General features: G+C 43.1%; 2 protein-coding genes and 1 long non-coding RNA gene across 3 annotated transcripts; all 3 read left to right on the plus strand.

The window, feature by feature from the left end:
- The first annotated feature begins 495 nt into the window (after positions 1–495).
- Positions 496–2,451, plus strand: LOC115169413 (uncharacterized). The gene is made up of 2 exons (XR_003870864.1): positions 496–1,874; positions 2,307–2,451. It is a non-coding gene; the product is annotated as an uncharacterized LOC115169413 (long non-coding RNA).
- Positions 2,452–3,531: 1,080 nt separating this feature from the next.
- LOC115169415 (methyl-CpG-binding domain protein 3) lies at positions 3,532–9,393 on the plus strand. Its single transcript, XM_029724999.1, has 7 exons — positions 3,532–3,718; positions 5,810–5,972; positions 6,059–6,196; positions 6,673–6,763; positions 6,870–7,047; positions 7,725–7,883; positions 8,107–9,393. The coding sequence occupies exons 1-6, from the start codon at positions 3,705–3,707 to the stop codon at positions 7,876–7,878; spliced, it is 738 nt and encodes a 245-aa protein (XP_029580859.1). The 5' UTR covers positions 3,532–3,704; the 3' UTR covers positions 7,879–7,883; positions 8,107–9,393.
- A 5,216-nt stretch (positions 9,394–14,609) lies between these two features.
- On the plus strand, positions 14,610–23,470 carry LOC115169416 (RNA-binding protein MEX3B). The gene is made up of 4 exons (XM_029725000.1): positions 14,610–14,959; positions 15,495–16,033; positions 17,623–17,879; positions 18,309–23,470. Exons 2-4 carry the CDS (start codon positions 15,550–15,552, stop codon positions 19,521–19,523), a joined length of 1,956 nt encoding a protein of 651 aa, XP_029580860.1. The 5' UTR covers positions 14,610–14,959; positions 15,495–15,549; the 3' UTR covers positions 19,524–23,470.
- The last annotated feature ends 1,755 nt before the right edge of the window (positions 23,471–25,225 follow it).

Genomic DNA, 25,225 nt, shown 5'->3' on the forward strand with positions numbered 1-25,225 from the left:
AATACAATTTGATTTGAATAGACCTTGAGGTCGTCAGACACGTAGCCATGTTAAAATACTCCAAACCAGAAGGTGGCAGTAGCGTTGCACGGCAATGCATGTCTGTGTGTGTTGTTTAGTTCATGGTTTAGATTCCAACGTTAGCTAGCTCCGCTGTTGTTGTTATTTTGTAGAAAGACGTTGTTGATACTATCCAGATGGCCACAGCTAGATAACTACACAGCAAGATGACGAAGAAGCAATTTAATTCGCTCTCCATAATCCCATACTGCCACTACAAGTGCCAGCCCATAGCTAGCTAGCTAACATTAGCATATTCGCTAGCTAGCACAACATAGCTAGTTAGCTAAGGACAATGCTCCCGAGTGGCGCAGCCACTGCGTCTCAGTGCTAGAGGCGTCACTACAGACACCCTGGTTCGAATCCAGACTGTATCACAACCAGCCGTGATTGGGAGTCCCATAAGGGCGGCGGGTTTGGCCATCATTGTAAATACGAATTTGTTCTTAACTGACTTGCCATTTAAAAATGCACCAACTCGGCAGCTGTTTCATGGAAAGTAATCCATTGTGATTTAATTGTCAATACTAGCTAGTGGTTAGCTTCCTCGGATGTATTTCGTGTGCATTGCGTCTGCGCACTTAGCAAGTTACTATCCCATATTGCATATGAAGTATGACTGGCTCATGACATTTAACCATGTATGTTTGGATAAAATGTCATTTTTTATTTTTGTTGTCACTCCTGTTGGCTTCCCCGCGTGGGGGTTCGTGCTCTCTGGTTGGCTCAAAGTCAAGTCATTGTCCACTGACAGCATTGAGATTCTAACAAGTAGAAAAGATAGGATCGTCGCTATGGGGTCTACACGTAGCAGGTACAGCATTTGTTCTAGCGAGACAAAACGGCCTCCCACTGTGATAAGTATCAAGCAGCAGTCTAGCGGTAGTGAGATTATCAGTGTGTTTCATGCTGAAATTCAAATGGAATTGTATTCAACATTCGTGAAGCACAGTGCACGTGAAGCTAGCTGGAAGGTTTTCGGCAAAGGATTTCTGTGCGCGGATAATGTCCAAGATGGATAGCGTCTGTGCATCGCGACTAGGTGGTATCCCAAATGTTTCACTTTTATACCTTCCTGATTTCATACCCGGATATGCGGTATTATCTCGGTATACTTTATACAATGTGAAATCGCCACAGTAAGTTCTCAGATCTTCACAATATATTGGGTTTAGGGGTCGATTTGGGGACCAGTGTTTCCGCTTTCAGTCATTCAGCCACGGCAAAATCATTGCCGCCACGCCCAAAAATATGGACCCTGAAAAAACATTTCTGCCGAAGCACACTTTGAAGATGCTATAACAGTTCACATTTACTATTGAATAGAATAACCCGACAACCCCATAGTAGAATAGTTTATCTATTTACCTAGTCGGCTTGTGTGTTCTATATGATAAATATTCCTCTTAAGGCGCATTCATGTTGCAGAAACATCCAAGCAGTCAATGCACAACCATTCTTAATGCAATCTCGAGAAAACAGCAGTTTTAATGGCTTTTGTTAAAAAGAGGGGGATCTGCACCATTTTAAATAGTTTTTTTTTAACAGTGTCAGCACATTATAGTACTGAAATTCTCAGTGAGTGAATAGGGGAGAGTGGGGCTAAATGTAACACGGTAACTTAGGGTAAAACGCCACCCTACCTACAAAATATTTGTGGGGGACAAAAGAAAATGTGAGACTGATTACATTTTTAGTTGAGCAAGAGTAGTGGCAACCAGGGAAAGTGTTGGGTAAAATTGTGGTTTCTGTGAGAAGTACAGGCAGGGGACATGTTACCCTGGCTGGCGGCATACTCCAAGTTACCCTAACAGGTAGGCCTAAATTATATTCACTGTGTTTATGCAAGTTTTTTGGGACATAAAATATATCAATAGGATGCTAACAAGTTAAAATATCACATTTAACTAATGATTGGCCCAATAGGGTAAATGCAGATGGGCAACCCCATGCTTTAGCCTATTTATTGGTAACCACTATGCTGCTGCATCAGTTGGGCTACAGATGATAATGCTTCTTGCTAATAGCATACCTGATAATATGGACCATGCATAGGCTATATGCATTGTCCAAAATGTTAAAATATGAATGTTATTGGGCTTATTTCTGGTGGTGGAAATACAATTTTAGATAATTTTATTTTCATTCATTTTGGAGTAGAATGTCCTTTTTAAAATGTCAACAGAACTGAGCTCCCCCCCCCCCACCCCCACCCACTGTCTGAAATCAATTCTGTTTGCCTGTAGGTCAGTCTGTGCTGAGAGAGAAATGGGAACAGTGTGACCAGAGCTGCAGATGTCATCAGACACTAAGACACAACTCCACACCAGGGCAATGAGAAGAGAAACAACATGCTTTCACCTTTTTCAATAAACTTAACTGGACTTTTCATCCTGATCTTTGACATGTTTTTTTTAAATAACTGTTGTGCATTTGATGTATTCTGGGGGGAATTGCTCAGCCAAGGAATCAGATGCAGGCATGATAAATTAACATTTCTCTTATATACCATTGTTATTCCTTTGTTAGATTGAAGTCTGATTTACTGCAGTTTTCTGGGGAAGCTAGTAGGGATGCACCGATATTACATTTTTGGCCGATATCCGATATTTTCCTTTCCAAAAAGAATCCGATACCAATATTTAACATTTTAGCGGCCTTTTAAGCATTCTAGTGCAGTGGTCTAAGGCACTGCATCTCAGTGCAAGAGGTGTCACTACAGTCCCCGGTTCGAATCCAGGCTGTATCACATCCTGCTGTGATTGGGAGTCCCATAGGGCGTCGTCCGGGTTTGGACAGGGTAGGCCGTCATTGTAAATAAGAATTTGTTCTTAACTGACTTGTCTAGTTAAATAAAGGCCACACACCACACTGACCAAAAAAGTTATTTTGTTGGCATTTACGTATGTCCCCATTAACAGTAAAACATAATCAAAACCTATTTATTTCACTTGCTGTGCTGTTTCGTTGTTCATTTGTTTCATTCTCAAAAGGATTTCATCCTACATGTCAAGCAGTGAAGTTTCAGCTCTGTCTGTCTGTGCCCTCTTTCTCTCTGCGCACTGTCACTTTCGGGCTGATGCAGGTGTTTTTTTTAGCTAATATCGTCCGTTTCCGATATGCTCACCGGTATATCGTGTATCCTTGGTATTAGGTTATTTCATTCAGCTTGGTTGATTTTTTTATTGTATTATTGTTTTAATTGTAATGTAAATTGTTCTTCCTGTTGTGAGAAAATGTTTGTACTCGGGGCACCATTGGGAATGCGACCATGGTCTCAATTGGGCTATCCTGAATAAATACAAGTTTTAAAGTATTAAGTGTGAATAAACTGTTGAGAAAAAGACTAGCAAATGTAGCTAGATTAAACAACATTAAAACACTCAACTGATCCCAACAAAGACAGGACTTCAGTTGGGACTAGTTTGCGGACCAGCGGATGACTTGCTGTCCACTTTATGTAACAGTGGTCTAGCGTTGCGGAGGGATCTTATGAGTGTCTTGACAAGAGAAAGCAGGGAGGACAGCTGACATCGAAAAGGAAAGCAGATCCACAACAAACAAAAAAATTATAGCCAAATATTTAAAACCCCATGCAGATTCCCGAATCAACATAAATCGAGCAATCATAACCTGCAAGAAGCATGGAGAGGAAAAGGTGGGGTTGTACGACTTGCTCGAATGAGTTGTAAGAAGGACAAGTAGCTAAGTAAAAAGACGGTAGCTAGCTAATGTTAGCTGGTCTGCAGTAGGGAAAGCATGTCTCTAGCTAGCTAACATTGTTTCTTGATGGAGTAGCCGAGACGCTAGCTAGCCAGCCACTAAAGTAAGACATCATCCACTTAGATAACTGTGTACCAAAAATGTAAATGATCAGTGTCTACAGATTGCGTCGAATTTGATAAGTAACCATTAGATAGCGAACGATAAGTCATTGATTGCTAACGTTAGCTTACTAGCAAACGTCAGCTCCCCGCACATTTGACAACAAATTAGCAAGTAACGTTAGCATCAGTAGCTTTCTGTTACAAGTCTTTGTTTAGATTTGTGTAAATTGATTCCGATTATGTGGACTTTATACTACATTATTGTGGGTGCAGTGCTGCGGGTTACCCACGACAGTAGCTAGCTAACTTTCATTGTTTACTACTATGCAGGGGTGAAAGTAAGGCGATCAGGTACGGCGTCCCGGCAAAAATAAATAGTGGGGGTACGCCGTTCCGGTAAAACGTGAGCCTATCACAAATAATACATGCCCAGGCTATTACACCATTATTTAACAATTCTGCATGTCAGTCCCATGAAGCATTTGCGAATTGACTGGAAACTGGGTGGTATACCGTCCAAATTGCGTTGTGGTTTGAGGAGAACGCTTACATTCAGTCAAGGCCGTGATGAGTGGCGGAGAGCTCGCGGACAAGGCTGAGATTAGTGGCGGAGACCGAAGCGCGCGTGGACAACAGTGAGTGCGTCAATTCAGGCTACAAGTGTAAGCCTAATGACAATCGCAGAATGGCGTTACAATACACGTAGGTGTTTTGTAACAGATGTCTCTTCCTTTGATCAAATTGCTAGTGCACAGTTGGTTTGGATGCTGAAATGATCTTGTGAGCGGACGAATGTGCGCCGGTAGCCTACAGGAGCGCATTTGTTAAGTGATTGTTTGGCAATCAGATGAAAACATCTGGCTGGTTGTGTTCATGCCACGTTAAAAGGCATAGGTGGCGTGACCATAAGGCTAGGGGAAGCTACGTTTTCCCTAAAGTGAATTGAATTAAACTGGCAAAATTATATAGCCTAATTAGATTATATCTATACCGAAATAAATCAAATCATTCAAAATAGGCTACTACACCAGAAAGCATGATTTGGCCACAGAGGATCATTAGCGTCTTTGACAAAACGCGGTAGATTGTTTTAAATTGCATAGCCTACAGTCGGATTGTTGAGTGGCTACTGTCAGTGAAAAGCGGAGACCTAGCCAGGCATATCGCAATATTAAAAAATACAATCGCGGAAAAACCGTTTGGAAAGCAAATGGCTATTGCTTTAAAGAGATGCCAATGAAAGACTCCATACTGTATTTTAGTTGTCAAAGTTCTTAACTTAATTGAGCGAACAGTAGCCTATTTTATTGGCACCAGCTGAGAACATCGGCCATGTCCCTGGTGAGTGCGTATCAACTGTCTTTGTCATTGGGTTTCTTTTGGATAGTCATTTCCTCTTCCAGGTTAGATGGACGTTGTATCGTATTTCGTAGGCCAATTATATGGATCAGACATCGTTTTTATTGATCTTTTTGGCAGTGTCAGCAGAGTAGGCTACCCTGTCATTTTTGTAGCATAAAAAAAAAATGTGCAGGCACTTGGGTGTCCCATACCAGTAAGAAATGAAATCTACTTTCACCCCTGCTACTATGGTTGTTTTGCAGGCTGAGGCTCTCTGATATAACCCACTGCTAACACTTCAATACAAGGCTCTTGATTGTCATTCTATGCCGCTCATATCATGTTTTGATATGCATAAATCATACATTTTCCTGAATGTATACTGCAATCTAGAAAATAATCAAAACGAGAGTTTAGATGGACGTGATGGTTTGTGAATTAGGCCCATTTGTAGTCTTGTCAGTGCAACACCACTGACATCATCAATAGGTTTGTGCCTTTTGTATCTGCAGGTTTGTGCCTCAATTCATTGCCTATGTTTTTTTTTCTTCTCCTGATGGCCTGTTTTCCCGCCCCTTTAGTGACCCTGGAAAGAGATTCCTCAGCAAGCCCCAGCTAGCTCGTTACCTGGGCAACACCATGGAAGTGCACGCCATTGACCCCCGTGCAGGAAGGATGCTAACGAACAAACTGCACAGGAACAGGCACAAGCATCGCTATGACAACAACAACCACCAGATCAAGGTGAGGGAGTTTGAGGCCAGGATCATGTGTAATCTGTTTGACCATTGAGCTATGGTCCCTGACCTGTTTTTCTGTCTGTGTTGAAGGTCAAACCGGACCTGAACACGACCCTACCAGTCCGACAGACAGCATCCATCTTTAAACAGCCTGTCACCAAGGTGACCAATCACCCTAGCAACAAAGTGAAGACAGACCCCCACAAGGCTGTCGACCAACCAAGACAGGTGAGTCCAACGATGCTCTGTGCTTATTGGTTGTGATGTAATGATACCGTAATGTTATTTATTTCATTGCTGCCATATGGTTGGTAGATGAAGTCATCTACTCTGGCCTAGTCTTTGAAAACGTATTATTGCAAATTGGGATGAGTCACTCGATTTATCAAGCTGACTTAAATGTCCAATGCAGCTGTTTTTATCTCAATATCAAATAATTTCTGGGTAACAATTAAGTACCTTACTGTGATTGTTTTCAATTAAAATAGTCAAAAAGAACCAAATAGCTTCTTAGCAAAGAGTAATTTCTCAGGAAAGAATTTAGCTAGGAGTGGTCTGAGTGAGAGGCTAACTTGGATGAGCATAACGGGAGGGCTATGTAACCTGAACTAGCTGTTAGAGGTTTTCCATAAATTATGAAGCACATCATTATGTGATGTGTTTAAAGTCAAATGGCGAGCTGTTTACCCACTGTTTGTCCTCAGCTGTTTTGGGAGAGGAAGCTGAGTGGTCTGAGTGCGTTTGACATTGCAGAGGAGCTGGTCAAGACCATGGACCTTCCCAAGGGCCTACAGGGTAAGTACACACAGCAGAGAGTACTCGAGACTCGTATACACATAAAACCAATGTTTTGGGATTTTATGTGCGTGTTTTATATCTGACTCTGTGAATCTCCCCCCAGGTGTTGGGCCTGTGTGTTCAGACAAGACCCTGCTCTCTGCCATTGCCAGCGCCCTGCACACCAGCCCCACACCCGTCACTGGTCAGCTGACCGCAGCCGTGGAGAAGAACCCTGGGGTGTGGCTCAACACCACCCAGCCACTCTGCAAGGCCTTCATGGTTACCGATGACGACATCAGGTAAAGTACACACACAACTCAGTGGTCTGGCTCAACAACACCCAGCTACTAACTACTGTTGGGCCTTGTTGTTAAAGGGATAGTTCACCCAAATTACAAAATAACACATTGGTTTCCTTACCCTGTAAATAGTCAATGGACAAGGTATAACAGCAATTCATGCTTTGGTTTAGTTTGCTGGCAACGTTTTAGCATTAGTGACAAATCCCAGTCATGGGACCGATATTAGCATTTTTTACGCATCATGTCCAAATCACCCGAAATAATCTAAAATTGATTGTGAAGCTCAACATTGTCACTTATAGATGATTTTAAAATGTGTGAAAAATGTGCCACGTATCATGTTCAAATCATCAATAAGTGACAATGTTGAGCTTCACAATACATTTGATTATTTCGGATAATTTGGACACAGTGTGCAAAAAATGCTAATATTGGTACCATGACAGGGATTTGTGCCACTAATGCTAAAACGTTAGCATGTGGAAACAGTTCCAGGCAAACTAAACCAAAGCATTGGATTGCTGTCATACCTTGTCCATATACTGCTTACAGGGTAAGGAAACCAATATGCCATTTTGTAATTTGGATAAGTATCCCTTTAAGCCTGCCACGAGGACTGTCATCCATCCATTGCTCCCTAACCCCTCTCTTCTCTCTCCCTCTGGTGTATGTAGGAAGCAAGAGGACCTGGTCCACAGTGTGAGGAGGAGGCTGGAGGAAGCTCTGATGGCGGACATGTTGGCTCACATAGAGGCCTCCACCAACGAGGCAGACACAGACGCTCTGAAGGAGGAACAAGCCGAGCAGGATGACAAGGAGGACGTATAGCAGAGGTACAGCAGAGCAGTAGAACGTAGAAATGAAATAGCTAGTTACTTTGTCTTTAAGAAATGGTCTAGGTTCTGTTGTGTGTTAGTTATACTTTGTAGCGAGATTACCAGGATAGCTAAAGTCCAGAATTTAAACGTTTACATAATTCTGTGATTACCGGTAGTAACATGCTACAGACAAAGAAACCTATTGATTTACTTGCGATCATTTTTCTCTCTCCAACAGGGTTGGTGATTGCTACAGAGAGCTGCCTGGAGCACAGTATTCTACCCATACACACACCAATACACATACAGGACATTCACCAGGATCTGACTAGCATCTGTCAACATGAAGGACCCTCTCGTCTACGTCTCTCTGAGTTGTTGTTGACCGTCTTCAAGACAATCTAAATATATTTTTGACCAATTTAAATGTAATTTTGAATGATTTTTTTTAAGCTCTTAGACAAGGCTTTGACGTTCAGAGTTCAATTCACTCATTTTTACCCTCACTAATTGTATGGAATGTGGAGAAGTATGTATGGTGCTTTAGGCAATATAGTCTTGCCCTCTTGTGAAGACAAGTTTAAGGTTAAAACTGTGTGTGTGTGTGTGTGTGTGTGTGTGTGTGTGTGTGTGTGTGTGTGTGTGTGTGTGTGTGTGTGTGTGTGTGTGAGAGAGAGGAGAAGAAAGAGTGTGTTTTTGGGAGGGGGAGAGAGTATGTGTTTGTGGGGTACCACTAGGCCCATTCCAATTTTCCATCTGGTACCACTCAGTATCCTTTGCCCAAGTGGAGAATTAGTGGGTGGTTAGAGGGGTGCATATTGGGCAAGGGACCACATGCTGTAAGATGACTGTTGGAGGCTCAAAACGGACTTTGCAAAAGACTACCTGTTTCAGAAATCAGTCATAGATAAGCATGCATCATATGATCTATTATGGCTCTTTTTATCTCTAACTAATAATTGGATTCTGTGTTCTCCAAACTGTCTTCTGGACGGTCATGAAGAGTGGTGCTCTGCACAGAGGTTGAACAGGCTCTCATGTCTCAAACTCTCCCATAAGTTCAAAATGGTGCTAATTTAGTCTGTTCTCATCTTTCTAGATGTATTTGCTTTCATGTTACATTGATGATCTGTCCATAGGTGCGACGGCTGACGTAGACGGCTACTCTGAAATAGTTGCCTATTTGGGATTTTGTATTTTTTGTTGTTGAAATTGTTGCTTTGTGGCAAGTCACAATTATGCCATAGTTATTTAACATTGGTTGTTTTTAGTAGGTTTTAAATGCTGACATTTTTCCCTAAACTTGTTCTTGATTTGAGTTCTGAATGGGAAGATCATTCACTGTCAGAATGATCCCTCCATGAAATGTTATTGTTCAAATTATGCTTTATAGTTAAAAAACCTTTGTTTCCATAGAGGGATTTGTTACCATTTTCTCTTGAAATTTGAGGTCAAACATCAAGCAATTAATTCTGGATGATAATTTTTTTTCATATAACTAAAATAAATGCTAACTCTTTTGTAACTTGTGTGTTTGTGTTCTTTTAGACCAGGGGTATTCAACTCTTACCCTATGAGGTCCAGAGCCTGCTGGATTGCTGTTCTACCTTATTATTAATTGCACCCACCTGATGTCCCAGGTCTAAATTAGTCTGTTATTTGGGGGGAACAATAAAAAAAAGCAGTGGGACTGGCTTTGAGGTCCAGAGTTGAGTTTGAAGGTTTTAGACACTTGGTTTGTGAGAGCAGTGGATGACCTGGAGAAGATTCATCACTAGACTTGTCAGGTTTTGTAGGCCACCTAGCCAGTCTCGAAGTTAGGCCTGTGGATCAATTTCCACAAACAAAACAAACAAAAACATTTTATTTAGGAACTCTGTAGGGGTCTCAACTTACTGTTTAAATTTAGAATAGTAGAATACACAAGGTGAAATTTGGTTGTGCATCAGCAGTTTTTCTCTTAAATTGGCTACTGACATTCTCTCAGATAACATTTTTTAGATTGGTAAATTAGTCTAGCCAATCATGGTTAGTCACTTCAAACATTTATCTCTGCCCCATGGCAAAATGAGTAGAATTAAATGAAGTTATACTGAACAAAAATATAAACACAACAAATCTGTAGATTTTACTGAGTTATAGTTCATATAAGGAAATCAGTCAATGGAAATGCATGTATTAGGCCCCTAATCTATGGATTTCACTTGACTGGACAGGGGTGCGGCCTTGGAGGGCATAGGCCCACCCACTTGGCAGCCAGGTCCTCCAACTGGGGAGCCAAGCTCAGCCAATCAGAATGAGTTTGTCCCTACAATAGGGCTACTCCCTCAAAACATGAGACATCTCTGGCATTGTGTTGTGTGAAAATATAAGTGGCTTTTTATTGTACCCAACACATTTTTATTTTATTTTTTCTCTTAAAAAATATATATATTTCACTGACCTGCTGCTGACTGTCAGGCAGTGAGGCAGGCTGTTGCTGAGTGAGTGGTGGGGAGAGCCAAAGGGGTGTGTGTGTGTGTGTTGAGATAGCACTATAGTTATTGGCTGAGCCACTTGATTGAGAGGAGGGAGAGCAGCACACATGCACGTTGTAGGTAGGCTATTTAGATTGTTATTATGGAGAACTATTTCCAACCCTTTTTCCATAAAACATATTAATACGCTAGAACTGATACACATCATTATAAACTGGGTGGTATGAGCCCTGAATGCTAATTGGCTGACAGCCGTGCTATATCAGACCGTATACCACGGGTACGACAAAACATTTATTTTAACTGCTCTAATTACGTTGTTAACCAGTTTATAAGGCACCTCGGGGGTTTGTGATATATGGCCAATATACCACGGCTAAGGGCTGTATGCAGGCACTGCGTTGCATTGTGCATATATTCTAATTTTGACTGGGTAAAGAAAACGGTATCAAGCGAAGTTCTTTATGCATGCTCATTATCATTTACACATGTATCCTCCACTCCAATTTTATATAATTTCCTTTTTGTTCCAGTTTTAGATATTACATTGCATGCATTATTACATGCATTCAGAACATTCGTCTTCACCAAATTTACTTGACGCGCTGCTCAATTCAAACTCAGCATCCACATCTTCTCCTAATCCCGCTCTGTTGTTCTCAACCACTAACAGGTAAAAATAGAGTCAATCAGGGTTGCCAGGTCAAGCAAAATGTATAGCCCTATGACCACTCAAGAGAGGAGTTGCCATATTTATACAATAAACCATTTTTCAATGACGTTATCGAAGGAAGGAAAATCTTAGTAACCTGTAATGACGTTGGAAGCAAAATGTGGATTTCCTCAAAATAATAACAATTGCAAGCTATGACATGACATAATTAAGGAATATGAATATGTGGCAAGAGAAAATATCATTCACCCTTATTAAACACGCCAGATCATTTTCCATCAATGGATGTCGATTTAACTCGTTTGACTGCAATAAGGCACAAGGGATATGACATAGGGCCAATGTTTATTTTATTTTCCCTTTATTTAACCAGTTAGGCTAGTTGAGAAAATGTTCTCATTTGCAACTGCGATCTGGCAAAGATAAAGCAAAGCAGTTCGACACATACAACAACACAGAGATACACATGGAATAAACAAACATACAATCAAAAATACAGTAGAGAAATCTATATACAGCATGTGCAAATGAGGTAGGATAAGAGAGGTAAGGCAATAAATAGGCCATGGTGGCGAAGTAATTATAATATAGCAATTAAACACTGGAATGGTAGGATGTACAGAAGATGAACGTGCAAGTAGAGATACAGGGGTGCAAAGGAGCAAGATAAATAAATAAATACAGTATGGGGATGAGGTAGATTGGATGGGCTAATTACAGATGAGCTATGTACAGGTGCAGTGATCTGTGAGCTGCTCTGACAGCTGGTGCTTAAAGCTAGTGAGGGAGGTAAGAGTCACCAGCTGCAGAGATTTTTGCAGTTCGTTCCAGTCATTGGCTGCAGAGAACTGGAAGGAGAGGCGGCCAAAGGAGGAATTGGCTTTGGGGGTGACCAGTGAGATGTACCTGCTGGAGCGCGTGCTACGGGTGGGTACTGCTATGGTGATATATATACCACAGCTAAGGGCTGCTCTTAAGCAAAACGCAACACGGAGTGCCTGGTTACAGCCGTGGTATATTGGCCATATTCCACGAACCCCCCGGGGTGCCTTATTGCTATTATAAACTGGTTACCAACGTAATTAGAACAGTAAAAAGTAATGTTTTGTCATACCGTGGTATATGATCTGATATACCATGGCTTTCAGCCAATCAGCATTCAAGGCTCGAACCAGGTTTATAATTGTAAATAAATTGCATTTGTGCATGTGCATAACTATAGATAAATCTGACAGGAGAGTTTGAGAGGATCTCGAAATCTCTGAGCAAGAAACACTTGGATGAAAATAAAAAACAAATGTTAGGCTATTTTCTGGCAATTGTGCTGTTATTATGTGCCAGATGTTAAGACTACAACCCATTATACATGCCCCATTTGTGAGATTGACTTTCCATTTCAATTGGCATAGGCTACAGACAAAAATTTGGGTTTATGATTGTAATTACATTTTGCCATAGTTTGCTTAGCTAAAGGCAGGAGCCTATAGCCCCCGATAGGTCTACATCTAATTCCAGTGTACAGTAGCCTAGACAAGATGTAGGCAAGATGTAAACTGAACGATTTAGCAGCTTGCTCAGTTCAAATTAACAGACTCATTTATTCAACATGAATAATGAGGCGATTTTGCAATAAGAAATGCTTGTGTTTCCCAATAGCCTGCTGGAATAGGCTACTGAGGATGGGGTTACAATTTCAATCACTGAATTAAATATATATAATACGTCTATGAACTGAATGTGCTTGTCAACAGCCAGTGAAGCTGGTTGAGAGAATGCACTAATCCATCACATTTTCTCACAGTAAAATGTAACCTGTGTGTTTGCTTGTTTACGTCTGTCTTCTACCCTGTTCCCTATAACTCTGCTCCTGTTCTCCAGGACCTAGGGGTTCTGCCCAACACCCAGACCTGGATCCACCTGATGTCCTCCATTACCTGTTCTCTTTAACTCTGCTCCTGTTCTCCAGGACCTAGGGGTTCTGCCCAACACCCAGACGTGGATCCACCTGATGTCCTCCATTACCAACCACCCTCCAACTTTTCATTACATCATCTACAGCTACTGTTATTGTCATGTTGTCATTATCTGCTAAGAAAGTGTTCTTGCTCTATCATACTGGGAACTTAATATGTGAGATACACAGATTAACTAAAAACTCTAGCACTGCAAACACTCAGAAGAAAGAGGGCAGCAGTGCCTGGACGTTGCAGTCTCCCTCTTCAAGTCCTCCTTCGGAGATTGGCTGCCTGTTGAGAACAAGTGACAGGCAGGACCTCCCACCCACACAGCAACCACCTCTATATTACACACCATAATTCAGTATTTTAGTCTATGATTGCCATGTGAGTGTAAAAAAAAAAGTGTGAAAATAAATGAATGACACAGCTCTATCAAAAAAATATCAAAGTTTATATATTAAAATCTTAAATATTGCCAGGTTGGTTTTCACAGCTGTTTCACAAGGTGTTAATTATTCTAAGTTGTAAGGTATCCTTTGATGGTTCCACATTATTCGTTGTTGTATCCTAGGACCTACAATAGATAATTATATATATATATATTCAACCACAAGGGTGTACTAATGAGCTATGTGAGATAGAAAAAAGTGAATCATAATAGAGGACTACTGAAATGATATTATTTCAGTGTAGATAAGGGAAGGGCAGATTAAAATAAAAACATGACAGCCAGACAAGCCACTGTATGAATCAAACGGACTTGCATATTAGCTAAACAAAACTTGTTTAAACAGAGAAATTGTAGCGGAAATCAGCCTTGTTTGAATAGCAGGGATGAAAAGAAAGTCATTTTGGTTGCAATGATCTTCAAAATTTGAATCATTAGGTCATCACACCGTTAACATAACATAGGACGCTAATAGTATATTGAATCCCATTGAGACGAAGGGGGGGACACTTTTTGGCTGGGGGACATTATTTGGCATGACAGGCCCCCAAACTGCTAGGGCCGGCTCTGACTGTATATGTGGGCATGGAAGTGGGTAGGCTGTGGCCCCTCATGATGAGCTAAGATTTTTTGTGGCCTCACCCCAATCAAAGTTGCCCATCCCTGCTCTAGGCCAATGTGAGAATCAGAAATGGATAGCAATCAATAATGGATAATAATTTCTTATTCCAGATTACATGTCTGGCATCTATTATTCAGTTATTGTCTCATTTGGTCAATGCCAAGGGGATGACAGGCACCCACACAATAAGTAACAGGGACATTGTTCCGTTGTAGACCTTTAAACATAGTTGGTGATATTTAACTGTTTGCTACCCTTGAATAATTTGTTTGAGTTCTAGGTTTTGATTGGGGACATTCTAAATGACCTTTCTCCCAATAATCCAACCAACCTTGTGATACCACACCACCACAGCATCCAAAACTGCCAATTTCCCAAGACTTATCAAAAGATCTGACATGGAACCATCAAATGACTCATTTGCTTGATCAATTTCCGATTATAAAAATGTACCACAGTAACAATAATATCGATCGTGACTGTGAGGCTAGCACGCTTGCGGTGAAGCGCTTCTGTGTTGCGTGGCCTTTGAACCCATTGTTGTGTCGCGACTGACGTCAGTTCTGTGTGCGAGACAGGCAGAGCGGCGTGCGCCTGGCGAGACAAAGGCGGCGGACCAGGGAACAGCCGGGATAAATATCCAGATACAATTGTCGGGAGGTGTCTGCATGGGAATATAATGATAGACTACGAATCGATGCAAAGATTGACGGGCAGCTAAATGACCTCGACATTCGTCTGGAATAGAATTGTATCAACAGCCTGTCCCTTCTCGTTCGTTTTTAAACATTTTCTCCAACGCCCCCAATTTAGCGAGCTAGCTACTAGTTAGCATTAGAGCACTGGTAGCCACTCATCATTCCTTCAAGAATCAAAAGAGAGGAACTCCATACAATTGGGAGGTAGCCAAAAGGTAAAGTAACTTTGATATTTTATTCAAATGTAGAATACACGTATTTGGCTTAGACGTATTATTGAACTTAAGTATTTTTGTTCGGCTATCCAACTAGCCAGCTAGCTGTGGTACTCCCAAACAAAGGGGACGACAACGTGACAGACTCAACTGTGTGGAGCTAGTTGGCTAGCAGATTACCGGTTTTCCAAATGTGATGCTCCCTTTTCGGGATGAGACGGTCTGAATAGACAAAAGAAAATACTCTTGTGATGGTGTGAATATTGTATGATGCATATTTCAACAAGAACCAAGCCTTATTTTCGCCACACAGTGAGACAGAATGCAACAACACACAGACAAAGCAGGATAAGAGAAGGGTTGAAGGAGACGTCGCCCAAGTGGAGCAACACACTAACCTATTTATGAAACTAGCGAACTATATGACATCAGATATGTTTTAGAACTTTTAGTGCATTTAATTTGTGTTTTCTATAACGTATCTTGGCGCAACACGTTTTGTGCTGAAACTCCCTTTGTTGTGTCAATTTCCTAGAAAAGATCGCTTTGCACACAGACGCCCCAAGATCTGATGTTCATCCTCGTGGACTATGCCTAGCCCCTTATTCCACCCCGAGATTATGGACCACGACATGGTAGTGAGCAGCCAGCACAACGGGGTCAGCCTGCCGCGAGAGACTGACCAGGAGTCCCGGGACGAGGACCATCAGGATGCGCTCCGCTTCGCCCTGGACCAGCTGTCATTTATGGCCCTGGAGAAGGTGGACTGCGGTGGTGGGGGGCTCGTTGACACGCTCGACGGGAACCAGGGACCGTGCTCCGGGAATTCCAACGGCGGTTATGTCGATCTGCAGATGCTGGAGCACCAAGGAGGCTCCCGGGACTCCCCGACATCCTGCTCCCCGTCTCCAGAGTACTATGGATCGGGCGGGTACCACATGACTGGCCCGCACTCTCACCCCATGCTCGGTGAACAAAGCAATGTTCTCTGCAATCGCAAGAGGAGTGTCAACATGACCGAATGCGTACCTGTGCCCAGCTCAGAACACGTTGCTGAAATAGTGGGAAGACAGGGTAAGAATTCTGTGTTTTCCACTTTTGTTTATCAATGTGGTTTGGCCGTAGCTAGCTAATTCATAAGGTATTGTAGTTGTTTCGGGTCTAGCCATTACCAACTACCTCTCTCATAACCACATGAATGCATAGGACTGCCTTCCTTTGTTTGGATGGTGAGATATCTCATAAGTTTATCAGCGCCGGCTGGTGTTATTCAGAGTTGGCCTTGATGTGTACAGTGGATGTCGTTTATGCGCTTCATAATACATTTAGATCAAGAATGACTTACTAGCCTAATCTGCATGTCCTGACAAGTGTTGAGACAACTAAAGATGTTGTGTGTGTGGGATACGAGTAGGGGGAGGGGTGGGACAGGGTCAGACAAAGCAGCAGATTGTCGGTCCGGACATGTCTAGCAGCCGGCACCAAACAAAAGAAACCTGTCGAATCATTTTGATTTAGCTATATGTAGGCCTCAATTCACAAATGTAAACAATAGGCCTGGCGTTTACATTGAGGTCAACGTTAAAAGTAGATTTTGTCATTTGTATATAGTTTTGCTCAATCCCAATGCGTGGCTTTTGGGAGGTCCGATGCACAGAACACGGAATTGGGCGATGTTTTCGCCCCGCATCCAGCCCTGTCGACCGCTCTCGACTGGTTTCAAAATCCACCTATATTTTATCTCCGCACACTTAAGCTCAATATTCACTACTAGTTTGCATACACACAGTGTCTATGCTTGGCGCAGTTGTGGCAACGTTATTGCATTGTTCTCTTTGTTTGAAAATGCCATGCTTTCTGCCTCCCAGAATGACATCACACACTCAGCACCCCATTGGTGGGTGAGAGTAAACCGTTCATATTTAAAGGAACAGTGCAGCAGTGTAACCACTCTCAAATTCATAGACAGGGCTATAGACCATCCGTGATATCAACATTTTACTTTTAACGATGTTGGTTTTCATGTCATTTGTTTAAACATTGGAGTAAAATAAACTTTTATATGTTGGGTTCTCCTTGTGTGACAGTTGAACTAAGCTCACGAAGCATTTATAAGTTCTATTCATCAGGATTCAATGGGTGTTTACATAAATTCAAATATGGAAGTTGCATGCCCCTTAAAGTTAGTCACTGTATATATTGTTTCAATTATATCATTCATTTTCACATAGTTTATGCACAACCAATACTTTCCACTTAAATTCCCATTATGAGAATGAATACCGTAGAGGCTGCTGCCCTATATACATAGACTTGAAATCACTGGCCACTTTAATAATTGGAACACTAGTCACTTTAATAAATGTTGACATTTTTCATTACTCATCTCGTATATACTGTATTCTATTCTACTGTATTTTAGTCTATGCCGCTTGTCCAAATATGTATATATTCTTAATTCCATTCCTTTAGTTTAAATTTGTCTGTATTGTTAGATATTACGGTTGGAGCTAGAAACACAAGCATTTCGTTACACCCGCAATAACATCTGACCAATAAAATTGTATTTTATTTGAATGATTAATTCTCAACTCCCCTCAACTGACAAAAAAAAAAGTGTATATATGCAATCTTCCTCACCCTTCCACCCCTCTCTGTCCCAGGCTGTAAGATCAAGGCACTGCGTGCGAAGACCAACACCTACATAAAGACCCCAGTGAGAGGCGAGGAGCCCGTGTTCATAGTTACAGGGCGCAGGGAGGACGTGGAGATGGCCAAGCGGGAGATCGTCTCTGCGGCCGAGCACTTCTCCATGATCCGGGCATCCCGCTGCAAGGCTGGGGCCACGGGCACAGGAGCACCCGGGACAGGGGGAGCGCTCCCTGGACCCCCCCACCTGCCTGGACAGACCACTATACAGGTATGACAATCACAGTAGGAGATACAGCAAATTAAAATGTTTGATCATTTATTCAACCAGTTCCGTTGAGAAGGTCATCTTTATTTTACGACAAGGGAGCCTTGGCCAGTAGTCAGCGTCACAAGCACCTGTGGAGATAATATCTGTTGATAATATCTGACAAATATCTGTTGGCTAAAATGTCCCTTCTTTGAATAGATAAAGTAGAGGTCATGATAACGTCTAACGTCTACTTTCATACACTTACTGCACGACTGTTCAATTCCATTTAAATGCCAGTTCTTGCCAATTGCTTTACTGCTCTGCCAGTAAATGGCATGGTTCATCACCAGTTTTTATAGTTATGTTTTTCCTCCTTGACAGTTTTTCCTGGCCAGGTCAGGTGGTCTGGAAAACTCTCACTGTTAAGTATTTCCTTCCCTGGTGCAGGTGCGGGTACCGTATCGTGTGGTGGGGTTAGTGGTGGGGCCCAAGGGGGCGACCATCAAGCGCATCCAGCAGCAGACGCACACCTACATCGTGACGCCCAGCAGGGAGAAGGACCCCGTGTTCGAGGTGACGGGCATGCCTGAGAATGTGGACCGAGCCCGGGAGGAGATTGAGACGCACATCACCCTGCGGACCGGGGCCTTTGTGGACCTCCAGGGAGACAACGACTTCCACACTAACGGGACTGACGTCAGCCTAGAGGGCCTGGGCTCGCTGGCTGGGGGGTTGGGCGCCGCTCTCTGGGCTCGGGCCAACAACCCCCACCCTGCCCCTCCACCCCCGCCGCCTCCTCCACCACCCCCGCTCCCCATGGCCATGCACCAATCGTCTGGGAGGAAGCTGTCCTCCTCGGCCTCCTACCACCAACACAACGGAGGGATGGGCTCTGAGAGCTACAGCGCCCCCAGGAGGGCCACCGAGGGAGGTAGCCCCACCAGCCCATTCAGCACTAGCTCCAGTAATGCCGGCGGAGGAGGGGGGTTCACCTTCGGGGGCGACTCCACCCCAGGCCTCCCCTCTGAGGAGCTGGGCTTTGAGTTCAGCGCTGCCAACATCTGGGCCCCTTTCGTCAACGGAGGAGGAGGGAAGATCCCAGGCACCTCTCAGAAGCAGCCTCTCCGCAGAAACAGCAGCGGCCTGAGCGGCGGTGCCATCACCCCCCGCCTGTCCCCCACCCTGCCCCCCGACGCAGTGGTGGGACCCCTGGATCATCCACTGGCCCGTCGGGCCCAGAGCGACCCACTCAGCACCCTCTCCTGGCTGCAGTCGGGCGGTGCCGGTGCAGGGTCCTTCTCTGGAGCATCTAGCTCCAGCTCCGGAGGGTCATCCACTGGTTACTCCTCTTGCTCAGCCTCCTCCCTGCCTGGAGGCTCTCCCACCGATTCAGAGGGCGGAGGCAGCGGCGTTGGCCTGGGCTCTGGCATGCTGGGCCGGCTGAAGGCCGCGGCAGCTGCTGGAGGTCTGGTTGGCATGGGGCCAGGGGGCGTGAGCAGGGACTGCTTTGTGTGCTTTGAGAGCGAGGTGACAGCGGCTTTGGTGCCATGCGGCCACAATCTGTTCTGCATGGACTGCGCCGGACAGATCTGCCAGTCCGCTGAGCCCGAGTGCCCTGTCTGCCATACCACTGCCACACAGTGCATCCGTATCTTCTCCTAATAGCCCCTCCTCACCCACCCGAAGACAAGGGATGGTATGGGGACTGAGGAGGGGGCGAGAGGGGTAGGGGTGTCATCTTAAAAAAAAACTGAACTTTACAGTCTTACTATCCGAGAGAACTGCAGTGGACCATCAACTGTGGCGGGACGGATGGACACCAACGACCTTCTCCACACATATGATGGACCACAATGATTACAATATTAGAAATATGACACTATACGGATGTTGATTTAATGATAATAATTATGACAATAATAATAATGAAAATATTTCCAGACTGACTGATTTTGATTGGTTCTGCGGACTGCAGAAACAATATGGTGGGATCAGGAGGTTTCACGGTGGACTTGTGTGGAAGGAAACCAGTGTCTTATCTTTCTTCTGGCTTTCGTTCTGACCTGGACCAGCCTTCAGGCCTGATCTAGCTCAGCCTCTAGGGTTGCCAGGCTGTCTGTATAGTTTCATTCTCTCGCTTCTTTTTCTTCAGATATCTCTGCCTGCTTCTCTCACAAGCCTTTTCCTTTGACACTTTTGTACTTAATAGCAGATATTTTTCGACGGAGCTGCCAAGGCCTGCACTTTTCTACTCAGTTTCCTTTTCGATGTTCTTTGACAGGATGCAAAACGCTGTTTTTCTGGTCTTCTGAGTTCTCTCCTGTTCTTTCTTTTCAGCTCTCTCGCCATCTCTCCCCTCTCTCTGATTCAGAGGGGTTGGGTTAAATGCGGAAGGCACATTTCAGTACAACTGACTAGGTTTCTCTTGCTAGCTAGTATAGTGACATTAAGGAAATGCTTTGGTATGAGCCTGGAAATGACTTTAAAAACAGGCACAGAGACACCTATCAGACAAAAACACGCCAGAAGGCCCTCTCCTAGATCTTATGAAGACTGAAACACTTAAGGTATTTATACTGTTCAAAAACTGATATCCAATGTTGTGGTTTTAATGACTAGTATAGGAATAATACAATGGTGTTAAGTTATTTAAGGAATATCAGAACTAATGCCAGAGGTCAGTTACTCAGTCCCCCTTGGTCCTTCTTTCTCTCAACCCCTCTCTCTCCCTCTCCACCCAATCGCTCTCCTTCAATAGTTCCAGTCTCATTTTTGGCCCCATTCTTCCACTCTCTCTTCCCCCTGTGGAGCTCAGTGTAGACACCGAGCCATCCATAACCCAGGCCACTCAGATCCTCTGTTACAGTTTGCTTTGGAGAGCTAATGTATTTTTTAAAATGGGTCTTTGGCTTTTGACTGTAAAGTATGTGGCCCATGTTGCCCCTGACTCCCTACTCTCTGAACTGCATTGACGTCGAGTAGGATAAGATGGGTCTTGAAGTCACACACACACACACGAATGTCTCGTCCAATAGGGATCTTGGTTAAGGGGAGGTGGCCCGCCCCCAGTATTAGGAGCATCAGAATGAGCTGTCTCTTTGCCCTGAGCGACACATTAATGTCTTCCCCCCCGAGTTCCTCGATTTGAGTGATTTTGGTCTTCCGCGCCCCCGCCTCAATCCCCCCAGCAAAGCTCTTTATCTCCTAGTCCAACCTGGATCACCCCCCTCCCAAGTGACATTGTCACCCTGGGTGACCTATTTTGTGTTTCTATTTTTGTGTGTGTATTTTCACATCAACTGCCTCTCTTACTGTGTTTTTAACTATGACATGGTTGGTTTTGGTGTGACGGTACATGGTTGTTATATGCAGCCCTCTGAACGTACATGTGGATCTACTCCTAGAGTCACAGGCCATGGCAAACAAAATCAAAACAATGAATGGGAGAGGAAAAAGGGCTTCCTTGCGCACGCGCACACACACACTACATTTTCAGATGTTTACCTTCTCATCAGTGACAACAGCGAGAATAATCAACTTATCCAATATGGCAGCTAGTAGCTAGTTCATCCAGGGCTTCCAGACACTCTGTGTTCAAACCCCAACAGCTGCAGAATGTGTTGCTTGTTCTTTTCTCTCTGGTCTACGTCTATAGAACACTGGTCAACCCTGTCAGCACCAGTCCTTCTCAGTCATGTCCATCGCCTGTGAACGAATGAACAGAAGGCTCTGTTCCAATACTTTTCAAATGCAGCATCCCTTTCTACCCTCACACCTTAAGGTACTATCCACTGATCTACCATCCACTGATCTACCATGTGTGGACAGGTGAAAGCAGCTTCCTACTGGACTTTTCTAAATAATGTCACTTCAGATCAGTGACTACCTTCAGGGAGGGAGAAGGAAAGGATGCAGGGCAGCAGATAGCCTAGCAGTGAGAGCGATGGGCCAGTAACCGTAAGGTTGCTGGTTCGAATACCCGAGCCAACAAGGTGAAAAAAATATCTGTGCAAGGCACTTAACCCTCATGTGCTCCATGGACAACATACTACTATGGCTGACCCTGTAAAGCAACACATTTAATTGCACCTATCTGGTGTCTGACAATTAAACAGAATTTGTCTTTTTTTTTTTAAGAGAATGAACAGGCAGTTCACATTGCTACAGAGCTCAAGTATAGTCTGTGCTTGAGGGTCAAGCCGGGCTACTTTTTAACAAACAACTTCTGTCTGAGATGCCTGACTAAATGAGTTTGTCAAGTGAAGGGGACAGCGGCTTGACGTCTTAGTCTGTAATCGAATAATCGACCCTCCACATTTAACTACACCGCAATGCTCCCTACTTGAATGGCCCTTCATGTCCACAGATGTGGAGCTAGTAGCTGGCTGACCGGGAGTCATATTTCACAGAAGACTAAAATGGTGCTTTGGTGCAACTCACTACTGAAACAGATACCGTTTTCTACGGCAGCACCTCTCAGAGCCCCTCTTCTTTTAGGAGTTAACTGTATAACTGGCAACCCTGACCCCGCTCTCTCTCTCCCCTCAACGTGGGAGGGATCTGTGTAAACTGGCAACCCGTCCCTGCTGGGCCTGACTTTAAATGTTTTTAGTATAGTTTTTCTGTACTCCTGCAGACTCAAGTCTTTTAAAGGAACAGATAAACTATGACTGTTGTGTCAATCTTTTTTAGTGTTAAAAGGTCAATCTTAAAGGCCCTTTTCCAGAGCTGCCCATGACTTCTCAGTCACTAAAATGTCCAGAGTTGAATTTGCCAGGTGGTTCTGGTCTGGTTGTTTCACCAGGTCATGTACAGTAGCATGAACAGTTAAAGGGTACAGAATATTCTCATATTGACTGCAGATTATTTTCGCTGAATTTAACCCCTGACCCCCACCCCATGAAGGTTTGAAAACAGGGTTTATAGAGGCTCCTTAAGGAGTGTCCTCTGACCTTTTTGTGACAAAGGTGGACCCAGGGGGAGCCACGCCCATCTGGGAAAGCCGCTCCCCCTGGAACTTCGCCTTCCTATTTTGCTTTAATCCTTTAACGCAGAACCAAAATGTTACGTCAGCAAACAAGGTTTCAGGCCTGACTTGTGTATATACCCTGAATACAATCAATGGGATCTCATTTTCAAAATGTTACCAGACTTAAGGAAGTTGTAGTCTTTAAAAACATGTAACATTATTTGTAGGTTAACCATGTGCATGTCTTTAAGCCATCAGGCATTAGCAAATAATTTTTCAGAGGAAAATAAAACTTTTTACACTTTATTTTTACAATTTATTTGCTTACCTAAATATCCCAGACAATAATGTGACCCTTTTTATTACTTCAAAATGTTTTATTTTCCATATTTTTTTATTTTATTTCCTGTGTACAACATGTAGGCAATTTATAACAAAATTAGAAAAATTATTGAAGAAATTTTAAAATTGAAATATATTTTATTTTAAAGTTTATGGACCTTTTAACCGTGAGCCGGAACAATATATGCATATAATTTGAGCTGTCTTGACGGTTGAGAAATGTATCAAGAGTTTTATTTTTTATGCTTCTTTAATAAAATCTTGTTTTTGGTTTCATTTTTTTACTGTAAAACAATAACCCTATTGTGATTTCGTTTTTTCTCATCACTTTTTATGGTCGGAATAATGCATGGCTGTGTGGTTACCTTGCATTCCAAACTTCCAACCAAATCAGTGCGCTACTCATGGACAGCCTATGTAAACATATCTGAACTAATTACGCAAGATTGTAGTGAGCTACATCACCCCTTCGAGACTGGATAGGAATGCTAATTTGGTGTGAAAATGCTACATTTAGCGGTTGACTGGCTTGGTTAACAAAACCGAAGCATGGATGTCCATAGACTGCTTTCAGGGCAAGGTAACAAGTAACTTTTTTTTAAATGTGTGAACTATCCCTTACAGTAGATGCCTTATTATAGTTCTCATTCCACCACATGGTGGCAGTAGATACTTATTGGCTAGAGGCTATGAACGATGGGTGTGCATACAGCAGCCTAACAAAGCTCTCAGAGGGGGAGGCATTACAGTTCAGTTGGCAGCTTGTACATAGGTTTAGGAAGAATGGTCTTTTAACATGTGGTTATTGAGTCATATGTTTTGGTAATGGAGGATAACAGAATAAAGAATAAGCAGTTTGTGACAAATGCCCTTTTAATAGGAAGCAGTTCACAACCAGGCTGCATTCCAACCCACCTTAATCCTTGACAAAGCATAATGATAAATTAGAAAATAATTCTCATGCGAATTCTGTGTACAGGCTACATTCATATTGGTTAAATATTGTCTTCACAAGCCTTTTGAAAAATAAATGTTCACAATTCATTAATTAGGCATTCAGATAAAAACAAGATGTCCCATAACTGGTAACATCAAAGAGATGTGTGCTGGCATGATGAAGTTCATTTTCCTTTCATGCACTGGTGTTTTGTTTTTATTCACAGGGGTCAGCATCGCTTTGTCTCCACGGAGATGTGTTGGCATGCATGCATGCATGCATGCATGCATGCGTGTTCATCTCACATGTGCCCTTTTGTGCTTGAGCATACGTCAGTGTGTGTATATGTGTAGTAGAAGACAGTAGGTTATTGTAGTTAAAGTATTTGTAGTTAAGTGATACATTCTCACTATCAGTGACACACTCGGCTCTCATGATCCTGTGATGTGAAATGACATTCAGAAGCCTTGCATTTGGTTAAACAGGTCCAAAGCAAAATATGAAAACGGAACATTAGCTCTCCCTCCACAGTGCAACATAACACATGACATTTGGCTCTCTAGCAGTGGAAAGAGCAGTAGAAGCTCTAGAGTTGATTTTAAAGTCATTTACAATAAGCAGAAACAGCACAAAGCGCTTGTATTGTGACAACACCCATCATTTTGCATTGTAAATGTAGAACTGTTCAGAAATGGACAGACAGGTCTGTGTAACACGGGGTGTTATCTGTATAGTAAGATCAGCTGTGACATGGTAAGTGATTGGTTGATATATATAGAGGGGTTGTGTTGATTATTAAACTACTACATTGTCATCTACAATGGCTTGGGGGTTGACACTTCTCCTAGCCAACATTGGTCTTTGAAAAACATTAGCTGGTCCGTTTGAGTTGGCCCATTCACCGCAATCCCCGCAAAGTCATCCACTGGAAAAGTCTGACCAGGAGCTGACTGAACAGCAGATGGGTCTTAATGTAAGCCGGACTGCTCTCCCGCTCCAATGTCCAGTATTCCTAAAGTATTCCCAGTATTACAAGAAACACACTTCCTATGAGGAGGGGATTGAGATGAGTCCATTACAACAGGGAATTCCCCATTCAGTGATCCAATGAGAAGT

Source organism: Salmo trutta, chromosome 31 (assembly GCF_901001165.1).
Source record: "Salmo trutta chromosome 31, fSalTru1.1, whole genome shotgun sequence".
NCBI classification, from domain to species: domain Eukaryota; kingdom Metazoa; phylum Chordata; class Actinopteri; order Salmoniformes; family Salmonidae; genus Salmo; species Salmo trutta.

Bases quoted from the DNA above. Each gene is read 5' to 3' on its own strand.
- LOC115169416 (XM_029725000.1), top strand. From the start codon at position 15,550: ATGCCTAGCCCCTTATTCCACCCCGAGATTATGGACCACGACATGGTA. The intron at 16,034-17,622 runs GTAAGAATTCTG...TCTCTGTCCCAG, and splicing joins TGAAATAGTGGGAAGACAGG to GCTGTAAGATCAAGGCACTG. The intron at 17,880-18,308 runs GTATGACAATCA...TCCCTGGTGCAG, and splicing joins CTGGACAGACCACTATACAG to GTGCGGGTACCGTATCGTGT.
- LOC115169415 (XM_029724999.1), top strand. The intron at 5,973-6,058 runs GTGAGGGAGTTT...TCTGTGTTGAAG, and splicing joins ACAACAACCACCAGATCAAG to GTCAAACCGGACCTGAACAC. The intron at 7,048-7,724 runs GTAAAGTACACA...TGGTGTATGTAG, and splicing joins GTTACCGATGACGACATCAG to GAAGCAAGAGGACCTGGTCC.